The 12,517-nt window shown below is 39.2% G+C and overlaps 1 protein-coding gene across 1 annotated transcript in view; it reads right to left on the reverse strand.

Moving 5' to 3' along the window:
- Positions 1–12,517, reverse strand: part of LOC128080301 (uncharacterized) — a 139,449-nt gene that overhangs the window by 41,542 nt on the left and 85,390 nt on the right. Inside the window, exon 3 of the mRNA XM_052682355.1 lies at positions 4,551–4,641. Coding sequence (XP_052538315.1) covers positions 4,551–4,641 — 91 coding nt within the window. The remainder of the gene's footprint in view (positions 1–4,550; positions 4,642–12,517) is intronic.

The raw sequence follows: 12,517 nt of genomic DNA on the forward strand, positions 1-12,517 counted from the left end.
ATTTTTTGCTGGAAGGCAGAATTACCAATGTGAATAGGGCCAAGGATAAGCTAAGGAGAACAAAAAGATTTCCTGCATGTAAATAGAAGACTGAAGAGGATTTAGACGTAGGGAAGACATTCATAGCAGGGCAGAGCAGCACTTCCTTCTCCATTTGCCACAAAAAACAATTGAAAAATATAGATTGCTCCTCTCTGTACTGGTGTTTGCTCACAGTGCTAAATCAAATTGAGATACTCCGCTTTAATCACTCAGATGTGAACTGCGTGAGATCAGACTAACTCGTAAAGATGCCCCATTCCATTATACACAAGCTAGGATTTGGGAGATTAAATGTGTTGAAGACAGAAGCATGCTGTAAACCAAGACCCTCAGCCACACCATGGAAGCACTAACTTTCCTTGCAGGCTTTTCTCTGAGGAGGGGGCAGAAGTTCATTCACAGCTTGAAAGAATGGGGAAGGAGGATGAAGAGAAATAGTAAATGCTGTACTGCAGTGAGGATAGGGGGCTGTAGGAGATGGGTTGAAAAACGATAATAAGGCTGAGCAGAGCAGAGTCAGAATGGAATAATCACAGAATGGCTTAGGTTGAAGGGAATCTTAAAGTCCAGTTCCACCCTCCTGCCATTAACAGGGTTGCCAACCACAACATCAGGCTGCCCAGGATCCCATCCAACCTGGCCTTGAATGCCGCTGGGAATATAGGTTTTACACTCCACACATCTCCTATGAACAACCTTAACATTTATACTCTTATTTTGCTGTCACATTCAGGAATTCCAAGCATAGAGAACAGTCTCTATTCGCAAGATACTGTACAAACAACATTTTTTACCACAAAATAATTTACTTTCAGAGCCACAAGCCCAAACAGGTAATCAGTTAGTTGAACCCAGAAGAACAGCTACCAGTTCTCCGTATCTAAGTAAAAAATGTTTCAAATAAAAAGTTTCCACATGGAAAACTGAGCAGTAGGCTGATATTTTGAATTTCAACCTGAGGAAACTTTGATAGTTTAAAATATATATATATATATATATATATATATGAATCATCACAATTTTTTTCTTATTTCTTTCTCCACCTTTTTTTCCCCTTGCAGTTTAAAGAAAGAAAATCTTGCCATTGGTGGTATGTTAACTTCCTTTTATAAAACAAATATGTTTTAATAACGTTACTTTGTGCAGCCCTGACAACATTTCAGCATCTTCCCAGTTAAGTATCTTCACAATGAGAAACGATATTGCAAGCCATCAGGCATTGCATGACACTGCAGCTCATAATTCTGTGGTATATATTACTCTGCAGTCAGGCTGAGATTTTAAGTTTATTTTATTTCAATTAATCTCCCAGCAGAAGAAATAGAAAGCTCATGAGCAGCTGTGATGTGGAAAGCCTTTATCCGGACTCATAAAAGTGGCAGATAAACTAAAGAAAAACTATTCCAAAGGCACAGAACAGCAGTCAGTTCGTTTCACTACTGCTCCACGCTAAAGGTAACAGATGCCTTTCTTTGAAACTAGTATGTTAGAATTTCACAGGGAGGAAAAAAAAGTGAAATAAAAAACAAAACAAAACAAAACCAGCTGTCAGGCTCACATAGCCCTGAAGTGGAGCTGAAAGCAAAGGAGAGAGAGAAACATGCTGTAAATGAAGAACCGAGTGTACTGTTTCACTATACAATGATAAAAGTGATTTGCAAAAGTGCTGTTTACCCAAGAGCCGCCTGGTTCAACAGCGCAGCACCTTCGTCCCTCCATGGCTTTGATATAGTCTACCGAAAATATGTCTTTCAAAAATAGGTTGCTCACCTGTCTTGCATGTTTACTCAGGGTAACTTTTCAGGCAAATCATGTTACCAAACCTCACACAAGAATGGGCTAGGATTCAGAGAATCTGGCAGTTTCATGCAGCTCTCCCTTCCAGTATGTGCAAAAAAAAAGAATGCAGAGTTTCATTGAGTCATAGTGGGCAACACCAGACATCCACTACGGCAAAACTTGGCAAACATAAGTCCTGCTTTCCACCTGAAGGAATGATATTAACTGCAATGAACTATCTATTAAAAACACTACATTCTTACAGGAATAACAGCCTGTCATGTTTAGCTCTTACTTCTGTTTCATTAAAATGGAACTAGCAAGTATTCATCTCCTATGCAGCTTGGATAAAATGGCAGAGCACTGATACAATTCCAGGCAAAATGAGTGCTTAATGTAGAGCTTCTGCAGAAATGGTCCTCTTTGATAAAGAAGTTATGCATGTTTAAAAGCTTTTGCTCTTGCAGAACATAACAGGTTTTCAGTCAATATGGAAAATGCTGAATAAACCATCTCCAAGCCAGCCACACAAAGAAGAATACTGTATGTGGGGTAAGGAGGAATCGCACAGAAAGCTCTGATCTGGCATGCTAAAGATCTACTGGCATGCTAAAGATCAAGCTTGATGGCTGTAGCTGACTTAAGTTCCAGTTTCAAAAGACCCTAGGAAACTAAGGACCTCATTTCTTTGAATGTGAACAGGCTCTCCATTTTACACAATTTTCATCCTGGAGATCAGGACTATGCCAGGTATACAAAAGCAGGGTTCAGCATGCTCAAACAGCAGCAGTCAAATAGGATATTAATACACAATTCTGGCAGCACTGGAGAAGCGTTCACTTCCTGCACATTCATTTCCACATTCACTTCCCTTTCTTGTGTCAGACCAATAGCACTTACTCAAACCACAGACAGCAGCTACTGCCTAGCACCTCACCTGTGAGCCTTTGCAAACAGCCTTTCCCCATGTGGGCCTCAGCAGCTGCTTTCCTCTTCTTTCTCTCTACTCTTTTTAAAAACCCCTCTCTGATCTTCCTTCATTGATGTCCCCTTTCTCAAAATTCCCTTTTTCAGTTCAAACTTTCTTTTGACATTTTTATGCCCCCATCTGTCTGTCTCTTCATGGGGATGTCAGTGTCTACCTGACATACAGTTGCAAAAGTTTACTCAACTATCTGAAACTGTGTAACATTTGATAATTTGTAAAAGTCAAAATGATAATAACTACATGAATTACAGAACATAGAAGTAAGTGAAAACATTGAAGAATACTAAAAAAAAGTTATTTAGGTAATATATATATTTTAAAAGTCTACTTTATTTTTTCAAATTCTCAAGCGTTTATTTTGTTTCAACAAATTACTGGGGAAAAAAAAATAATCACCTTATCTTTTCCTGGACTAGCTCTTCCATTTTTTTGCCAAAATTAATTTCACCCTTGCAATTTTGCCTGTCCCTGTATCTGTCAACAACTCTGACTTTTCATACAGTAGGCAAGCTTGTTTTTCCTCTTCTTTCCCAAATACTTTCAAAAAAAACAAGAAAAAGGCGTAACACAATAGTTAGTTGAGTACCTTGTCTCGGCATTAGCAGAACAAGTTCATACAGCCCTTTGTTTGATCTGCTTGTCAATTTCCCCATGAGTGAATAAACAAAGAAAGAGTCAGACTCCCCAGGTGTCTGATGGATTTATTTGTGCAACAGAGAAGCGTGCAAAGCATGAATGTTGCCACTTCCAGACTCTACCAAAGCACAATGCACAGTAAAGATTTACCATGGAAGACTACACAGCTTTAATATTAATCCTCCTACAATCTTTGTAGTGCACCAGCCTGGACTTATCAAATATCTAGCAGCCCAGTATATAGTAGGAATGTTTGAAATCTAGGACAAACCTGCATGTGCCAAGATCACATGTGATGCACAGTGAAATTCAACATGTAGAACCACAGAATAACAGAATGGCTTAGGATGGAAGGGACCTTAAAACCCACCCAGCCCCAACTTACTGCCACAAACTCAGGCTGCCCAGGGACACATCCAACCTGGCCTCAAGCTCCTCCAGGAATGGGGCATCCACAGCCTCTCTCGGTAACCTATGCCAGTGCCTCACCACACTCTGAGTAATGACTTTCCTCTTAACATCTAACATAAATCTTTCCTCTTTTAGTTTAAAGTCATTCCCTCTTGTCCCAGCACTACATTCCCTCACAAGAGTCTCTTCTCCAGAAGAGAAAAATTAGAATTCTCTAATTCCAGCTTGTTAAAACTTTCTTCATGGAGAGGTGCTCCAGCCCTCTGATAAATGAAGAGGAAGAAATCCTAACAGTGTAACTCTCCCTTAATCTCTGCCAGATCAGGGCTGCAACTACCTCATGGTCTAAAGCACCAGCAATACTGTGAGTAGAAAGGAGACATGTATGAAGTAATGAGATGACAGAATGTATAGGTGCAAGTCCTCCACACTGTTAAGACAGTACCATAAGTTACTCTGGCAATAACTCTAAAAAGTTCTGTGGTGAACAGCAGTTTCCAATTTCAATATGAAAAGCAAAAGGAAAATGGTGGATTTTTTTCCTTCTTTTGATCCAGAGCTCATCAGCTGTCATGAGTCCAGCAGAGACAGAAAAAGAGTTTTTCCTCATTGTTTCTTGGCTGTTCCTCACAGCCACGTACCTTCTGTGAGAAATCTGAAAAAACATCTGCAGAGATATTTCAGCTGTACTTACCGATGGTGTTGAAACACTTCGAATCCCTGGCCATGGACAGAGTATCTAGCGAATACGAGTTTGACTTGCCGAGCCAAGAATTTCTGTTTATCTGAAATTGGAAGACAGATCACAAAAGTTTTTAAGCATCAATTTTCGGATGAGAATTGATTTAATTTAATCCACTGTCTGGATTTTGTAATATATTGATTCCTTCACTAGGCAAAGATTGACAGAGAGCTGAAAAAGTATTTTAGAAATCACAAATAAACTCTTCTGACATTCCTTATTAGAACAAAGTGAATAGAATTGTCTTTGTGAAGTTCTAAAACTTCTAAACTGAACTACATTGGCCCTTAAGAAGTCTGCAGAGTAAGCTGAGGTAGGTTTAAGATTTGTCTTACACTGGGATTTTCTGTTTTTCTTTTTTTGCTCTGTTGAACCCTGCCCAGTGCTCCCCCACAGAAAGCAAGAGCTCTGCGGAGTGCACTGCACTTTCTTTACAGTCAGGTCATCAAGCAAAGACCATTTGCTTTTCATAAGCTTTTGAAGGTTTTTCCACTCAAAATCAAGCTAGTTCGTGGTAGGAAAGAAAGACAGGAGTAGCAGGGCTGGAATAAACACTGCAATACAAGTGACAAGGCAGATTTCAAGTTTTACTTTCTGTGCATAACTTCTCACTAAGCTGCAAAGGTGACATTATCTGTTTAGCTTTTCAAAGCCATTCAATAAAGTAAACAGAATTAAATTGCATCCAGAACAGGGCTGCAGAGGAGTGGTACAAGAAATAAGAAATATGAAAGGGCACCAGGGAGTTGGCAACGGATCTTTCATCTCTCTACTGCTGAGCCCACCATTATGGATTTCTGTGCTCAGAAAAGCTTGTGCCGCCTAGGGATATGTGCATCGGCTTTCTTCATTAAATGGATTATGTTTTCCTTGCTGTGTGACTCACTTCTCTCTGAGGGAAGAAACAAGTAACCAGTAACATTAATGGACAAATTGTCTCCCTGTTGCATTTCCTGTAGGCTGTCACAGTAATATTTCAATGGATATGTTGTCATTATCTTTCATGCATGCTGTCATTCACTTGTGCTATACCGGTATGGCAAGGAATGCTGCCTATAGCACACGTTTTTGCTACATTGGAAAGGGCAAGAAAACCTGACCCTTGCAGGCCAGAGAACCATTTTTCCTACCAAAATGTACTTGTTTCTGATGCCAGGTACGACAACCCTCCTCTGCTCCTTTTGTAAACACACTCTTCTCATGTGTCTTACTGAACTCTCTCCAGGGTTTACGTACTCTGTGTCCTGATCCTCCTAGATAGTGGATGTTGTGTTGTCTTTGCATTGCATTCAGGCTAGGAGAACTCATGTTTTCAATAATTATGTCAGGAGGGGACCTAAGTTGCGTTAGATCCTACAGTGCTAATGTAGCTCATCATACAACTTTCCCCAGGGGCTGGGCAGTAGAAATATCCCATGTGAAAGCAGTAGGGAAAGAACTGTTGCCTCAAAAACACTTTTTATGTAGCCACAGAGAAAATAACGACCATTAAATAGGAAAGTCTTAAATAGAAAGTCTTGTTTCCCCAAAATAATGTTTAAAGCCATAACGCATATATTTGCTGACATAAGTTTTACAGTCAGACCATTAAAAGGTTCCTGATAAACACAGGAACCAAAGATTGCTGAAGTACCATAACAACTTTGTAAGCAGCTTCATACAGAAGCTTATTCTTAATAGGCTAGGCTGATGATTAATTCATTCTGTGATAAAAAAACCGGTTGAGATTTCATAACTACAGGACAGCTTGTTTTCCTCTCTAATTTTAGAATAAGCACAGTATTTGAGAGGATGAGATCTCTTAATCCCTTGATCTTGAACACCACAGTCATCAGAAAAAAAAATCATTTAACTAACTCCAGAAATATCCCAGTGGTCAGAGCATGAATTATGTTAAAACTGAAATTCACATGAAAAAATAATCACAGAGTAGGTAAGAAACACAACCTTTTGCCACTTCTGAACACAAAGTTTAAAAGCAAAAGTTTGAATGTGTAGAGCAACGTGTCTCATAATGACTCAAATAAGTCTGAACTAGAGTAGCTGTCCCTGCTACCAAAAAGCATCTCATTCCATCACTGAGGATGGAAATGAGTGCCTGGATGGAAATAAGAAGCTCTCCTCAGACAGCAACTTGTTCTAGAGCCCATTAAGACATTACAGCATCTGGCTCACTGATCCATGAGTTCTAACACATCTTCACAACAAATGCTTTTTCACTACTAAATACTCCAAACTTCATTAAATGGCTAAAGTCTATTCCTTAAAATAGTCCAATCAGCATCTCCTCACCCTGATCACTGGCACCAACACAAGGCCCTCCACTCATTTCAAGCGGTTTTTGGGTATATTTCATTATAGAAAAGTCTTCTGGTATTGTACATCTGAAGAAACCAAAGCATCTGATATCAACAGAATATGAGAAAAGTACAGGAATTTTGACTGATACAAACTGAACTTAGACATCTTCTCTAGCCACACGAGTTAATCCTATTTTCCGTCTTTTGTGACAGCTTGCATGGAGGGAGGGAGGGAAGACACTCAGCCAAGATACCAGATTTTACCACTTGCTGTTGTTCATTACTCTGTAATTCAGCCACATCATTTCATGAAGGGCAAAGCAGACCACTCTCACGCTACAAGTCTTTTGCCTTGAGTACACACATTGTAGTACTTTGCTGAGTTGGAATATTACTGGTATATTGAAATTGAAAGGTTATGGCTCAATTTGTGCTTATTTTCATGTGCATAATTAGTATTCCGTGCAAAAGTACAAACTCAAATTTAAAATATAGACTGCTATAACAATACCTGAAATTTGGATCTCTTTCTTATACAGAAAGCCTATATAGAAGCTTTAATCCTCAATATTCAAAGTGTGCTTCCCATATCTCACGCAGAAGCTGTTTTCTCCACCATCACAGATAAGTATTCAGAAAGGGAGCTCAGGGTAAAATAATACAAAGCAAGAAAATTCCTGTCAGATTAACTTTTCACTGTAGCCAAGAAAATTATGCTGATAATTTATGATGTTAAATGAAAGCCTAAAGAAATCTATGCTTGACAGCCTGGACAATAGCATCTCTCCCTTAGCAAGTAAGATGTAGAAAATGAAATTGTAGCTGTGAAGAACTGTTAAACCAAAGGTGATCTGAAACAAATCTGAGGCATGATTTAGTACATTTGTTTGGAAACCAGAAAGTATAATCAATCAGCAATTTTCTTTCTTTCATTGTAAATGACCTTGGAAGGAACCTATTCTACCTGAATTCTACACACAGCAAAGGCAGTGTGAACTGTGTAAGTGTTAGATCTCACTCTACCAACTTATTTTTCCTTTGTACTCATTCAGATTTAGCTAGATTTGTTGGTATTTACCTAGGTGTTACATATTTATTACTGAATGTTATTACTGGGTGAATTTTGCAAATAATACAGGACAGTTCATTTTCAGTTTTAGTTGATTCATCTGCTTATCAAACTTAATTTCCCAACCCCGTTGATCATGCATGATTTTTCCAGGGTCAAAGCATAGTAAAATCCCTTCTCATTCCTATGTGTGTCAAGCTTCTTTCCTCTGAATTTTTTTTTGTTTGTTTTGGAATGTCAACAATGACCCAAAACCCAACTGATGAATTAAGGGAGTGAGATGGGAAAGAAAAGTTCTTTTCAAAGATAATAAAAATATCAGATGATAGAAAAAAAATCTGAAACTGTACCTTGGGCAGGTGATCATTTTATTTACCCATTCACTGCTCCCTTATCACTGCCACCTACTACATTTGTTCCAACTGGGATAAGAATCAAGATTAGGACTGTAATGCACTGTGAGAACAGTATAGAAAGCAGTTAGCAACCTGAGATGTGTCAGGATGCAAAGCTGCTCTTTCCCCGTGCCAAATACCATTCACCACAGAAAAAGATTAAAAAAAAACCTCAAGCTTTCTTCCATTGAGATCCCAGATCAGGATGTGTGCATGGTTTTTTGCCAGTGATGCCTCCCGTGCATAGCTGTCACTGGAGATATCAGGAGAGAAGGAGGTTTCCATGGAAACATACGATTATAGCATCTGCAAGTAAGAGAGACTTTTTTTTTCTGCCTGGGAATTTTCTAATGTTCTTTATTGCAAAGAAGCAGACCCTTTCCACTTGATGTTGATGGAATTTATATGTTCACCCTTTCTGGTGGGCTCTGGGACACAGAATTTCCTAATTTGCATATCTTTATGCTCATGGTCTTTACCTCTCATGGTCTAAGTCTGGTCTGAATCTAATAGGAAGGTTCAGCACAGGAAATGCGTGTGTCCAGGCACAAGTTGTGAGCAGCTCTCTAGGTCAACTGTTCCTGGATTTAGTTATTGACCAAGCACTGCTTTAGAACTCACCTCTGCAGCCTGCCAGACTGACTGAGTTTAATTCTTCCGGCATTCCTGGGTAGGCTCACAAGTGATTTCTGTTAAATTTCCATGTCTGAAGGAAGCTGTAGGTGAAACCTGCAAGCTAGGCAACTGTTGCTTAAACTGTCTCACAAGTTATGAAATGAAAATGCTTTGGTCCAGTGCTCAGACCATCTGTTCTTTGCAAGTGTGTCATACTGATGTACTAGATTTTACATCTAGCCATTGTTCATTTGCCTACTGCTAACTGGCCTGAAAAACCTGAAATGCTTACTTTCCCAGCTGTATTTTGAGTGTGTTATTATTAAACAAACTAAGTAATTCATGATGCACAAAAGAATAGTATTAACTGGTTTATGTCTCTATTTTAATTGAGGCCAGATTTTCATCTTCCTGTAACACCAAGATAAAATCCATTATCACTGGCTTTCCTACTGATTAACCCAGTTCCACTGTAGCTTAAAACGAAGGAGAGTGCATTTTTACCAATCTAAATTTTGGAATGCTAAGTAAATCTTCTCTCTGTTTTTATTTATAAGTTGCATTTCCTTATAGCAATTCCACAGCCTAGACAGAATATCTCCAAGTGCATATTACATTTTGAAGGTTATTAAAGTCAGTCAACCTTGCTTTTTTATACCACAACCCAAGGCAAGTTATCACGGAAAAGCCTGCCTTCCTTACACATCTCATTGCTGAGATGTATACTCTAGTAAAATGCTGAAACGTCCCTCTCAGGCATCTTGCAGTGTCATTAATGACTTGCTGCTAGAAGCTTTTTGGTGGCTTAAGGACAGGTGCAGCCCAGGTACCTCTCAGATTGTCAAGTCTGATGGAATGAAAGGTTTTCACAATTCATTCACAGTGGTTATTATAGGTTTTAGGGGAGCATGAATGCCGAATTATGGGGTCTGCATCCTGATCAATCCTACTAAACGAGAACCAAGAGTCCATTTCCAACTCACAGAGAGGTAGCCTGAATGTTTATCAGCATAGAAAAGAAAGGAAACTTTTTTTCCCCAATAATTCTGCTTACAAATTGTTCTGCAGTTCATCATCATTCCATATTTTCAAGGACAGAATCATAGTTTCTTAAGGACTCATCTGCTCCTGCTGCTTACATTGCTACTTGAAGTCAATTTCCAAAATTGCAGTCGGTTGCAGTGGAAATAATTATGATGTCAAAAATACAGTATCGTGACTTCAGTTATAGGCATAAGTAGCTGAAGCAGATGAACTCTATAGCCTTTTAATGCAAAAACAGTAGAAAACATCAAGCAGGAAAAGACGAAAGGGAGGTAGGGAAAAAGAAATGTTTCAAAATAAATGGATTTTCAAAATTCAGCATGTAGCTATCATTTACCTTTTCGTGCCTGACACTTTGACTTTCAAAAAATAAATGTGCTTTTGCAATGCAGAAGTGCCTTATACCATTCATTTCCAACCAATACTAATGCAACAAGGAGGAAATGAAAATAATTACCATAGAATTGTTAAGAGATCACAACTGTTATAACATCCTTGGTCTTTATTGTTTCCCTCAATTTCTAGAGGAAAAGGAATCCATCTATGACTGACATGTCTCACTTTGACCTCGGTGAGCACCGTCTCTACGCTAGAGGCAGCTACTCAGCTGAGAAAGGTAACCCACTCCTGTCCTGCTTGTCATTTTCCTCGGAGACATTACTCTGCTGATACTGTATTCCTGCTGATAACTCACATAAACTAAATCTCTGAGAATTTTACAGTACATAGAATGTTTAACTAGCCTTCATATGTTATTAAGCCTGACTCTGACAGTTTAATAAGCATTAGAGATAGCATATTTTAGCAATGAGCTATCCCATTATTTATATAAGAAGCTATTGATTCAATGTGCAGTATGGTAATGACATTGAAATGTAAATTTTTACACAATATTGATTATTTAACATCGTATATCGACTGTGTTATCCAAAATACATTTCAGTTTCTTTTTTTTTCCTCAAGTATCTATAACAGATTGAAATTACTTCACAGAACATTCTGTTACTTACAACTACTAGTTTCGCTAACTAAAGATTGGAAAATCAATCAATTATTCAATTCAAAATTCACACTTACCATCTCTTGTTCCCCTATTATCAAGTGAGATATTAATTTAATGTGACATTGAAATTTGTACATTCTCTGAGAGATAAGCAACCTTCTCACCAATGCTTGCTTGCTGCTCTTGTCTACTACCTGATACCTTAAGGAAGTGGGAAACAGAGAAATAGCATATGTCCCATCGGATCCCATGGTTCTGGGTCTTGAATCATAGAATGGCACAGGTTGGAAGGGACATTAACAATCATCTAGCTCCAACCCCTCTGCCAATAGGCGGGGTTGGCCAACGTCTAGATCAGGCTGCCCAGGATGCCAACCATCCTGGCCTTGAATGCCTCCAGAGATGGGGCATCCACAGCCTGTCTGCCTGTTCCAGCACCTTATCACCCTCTGATTAAAAAATTTCTTCCTAACATCTAACCTGTATCTCCCTTCATGGTTTAAAGCCTCTTTCCCTTGTCCTATCGCTATCAGAACTGTAAAAAGTAGATTCCCCTCCTCTTGTAAGCTCCTTTCATCAGGAGAGACGTGTGGGGAGGGGAAGGCTGTTACTGAAGGAGACACAGACAGTAGAAATTATGAACTGACCAAGTCCTGTTTGGGTAGAGCAATCTTTGGACCAAGACAAACATACAGCTACGAAACCCTGTTCTTTCATAACAAAGCTCTTCTTACCCTTGTGGAAAAAAGTGTTGTTTTAGCCTCCTGGTTGTATAGAGAGGCCTGTGGATTGAACTTTTTTCTCCTGATTTTCTCATTCAACTCACAACACAAGGAGGGAAATCAATTCAACCCTGAAATGACTGTCTGACTGGTGCTGGAGCAGGTCCAAAGAAGGGCAACAAGGCTTATGAAGGGCTTGGAGAATGTGTTCTATGAGGTGCAACGGGGGCTGTTTAGTCTGGTTAAGAGGAAGCCGAGGGGAGACCTTATTGCTCTCTTCCAGTACCTGAAAGGTGATTACAGTCAGAGTGGGGTTGGTCTCTTCTCACTGCTGACAGGTGACAGGATGAGAATGAGAGGAAATGGCCACAAGTTGCACCAGGGGAAATTTAGGTTGCATATCAGGAAAAACTTCTTTACAGAAAGGGTTGTTAAGTACTGGAATAGGCTCCCAACCAGGAAGGTGGTTGAGTCACCATCCCTGGATGTGTTTAAAAACTATTTGGATGTGGTGCTCAGGGACATGATTTAGCGGAGAACTGTTAGGGTAGAATGGTTAGGTTGTGGTTGGACTTGATGATCTTGAAGGTCTTTTCCAACCTGAGCAATTCTGTAATTCTGTGATTGAATCGGGGATCACCTCTGTGTGGCATATAAGCAGAGTAGCTTTTCTTCTATATGAGAGCATCCGTTCAGTATCACCTATAGCCACAATGAGGTTTTCATGCTTCTCATTGAAGAAGTTATCAGAAATCAAATTGTTTCTGCAAA

The sequence above is a fragment of the Tympanuchus pallidicinctus genome, unplaced genomic scaffold (assembly GCF_026119805.1).
Source record: "Tympanuchus pallidicinctus isolate F22 unplaced genomic scaffold, pur_lepc_1.0 scaffold2, whole genome shotgun sequence".
Lineage (NCBI taxonomy): Eukaryota > Metazoa > Chordata > Aves > Galliformes > Phasianidae > Tympanuchus > Tympanuchus pallidicinctus.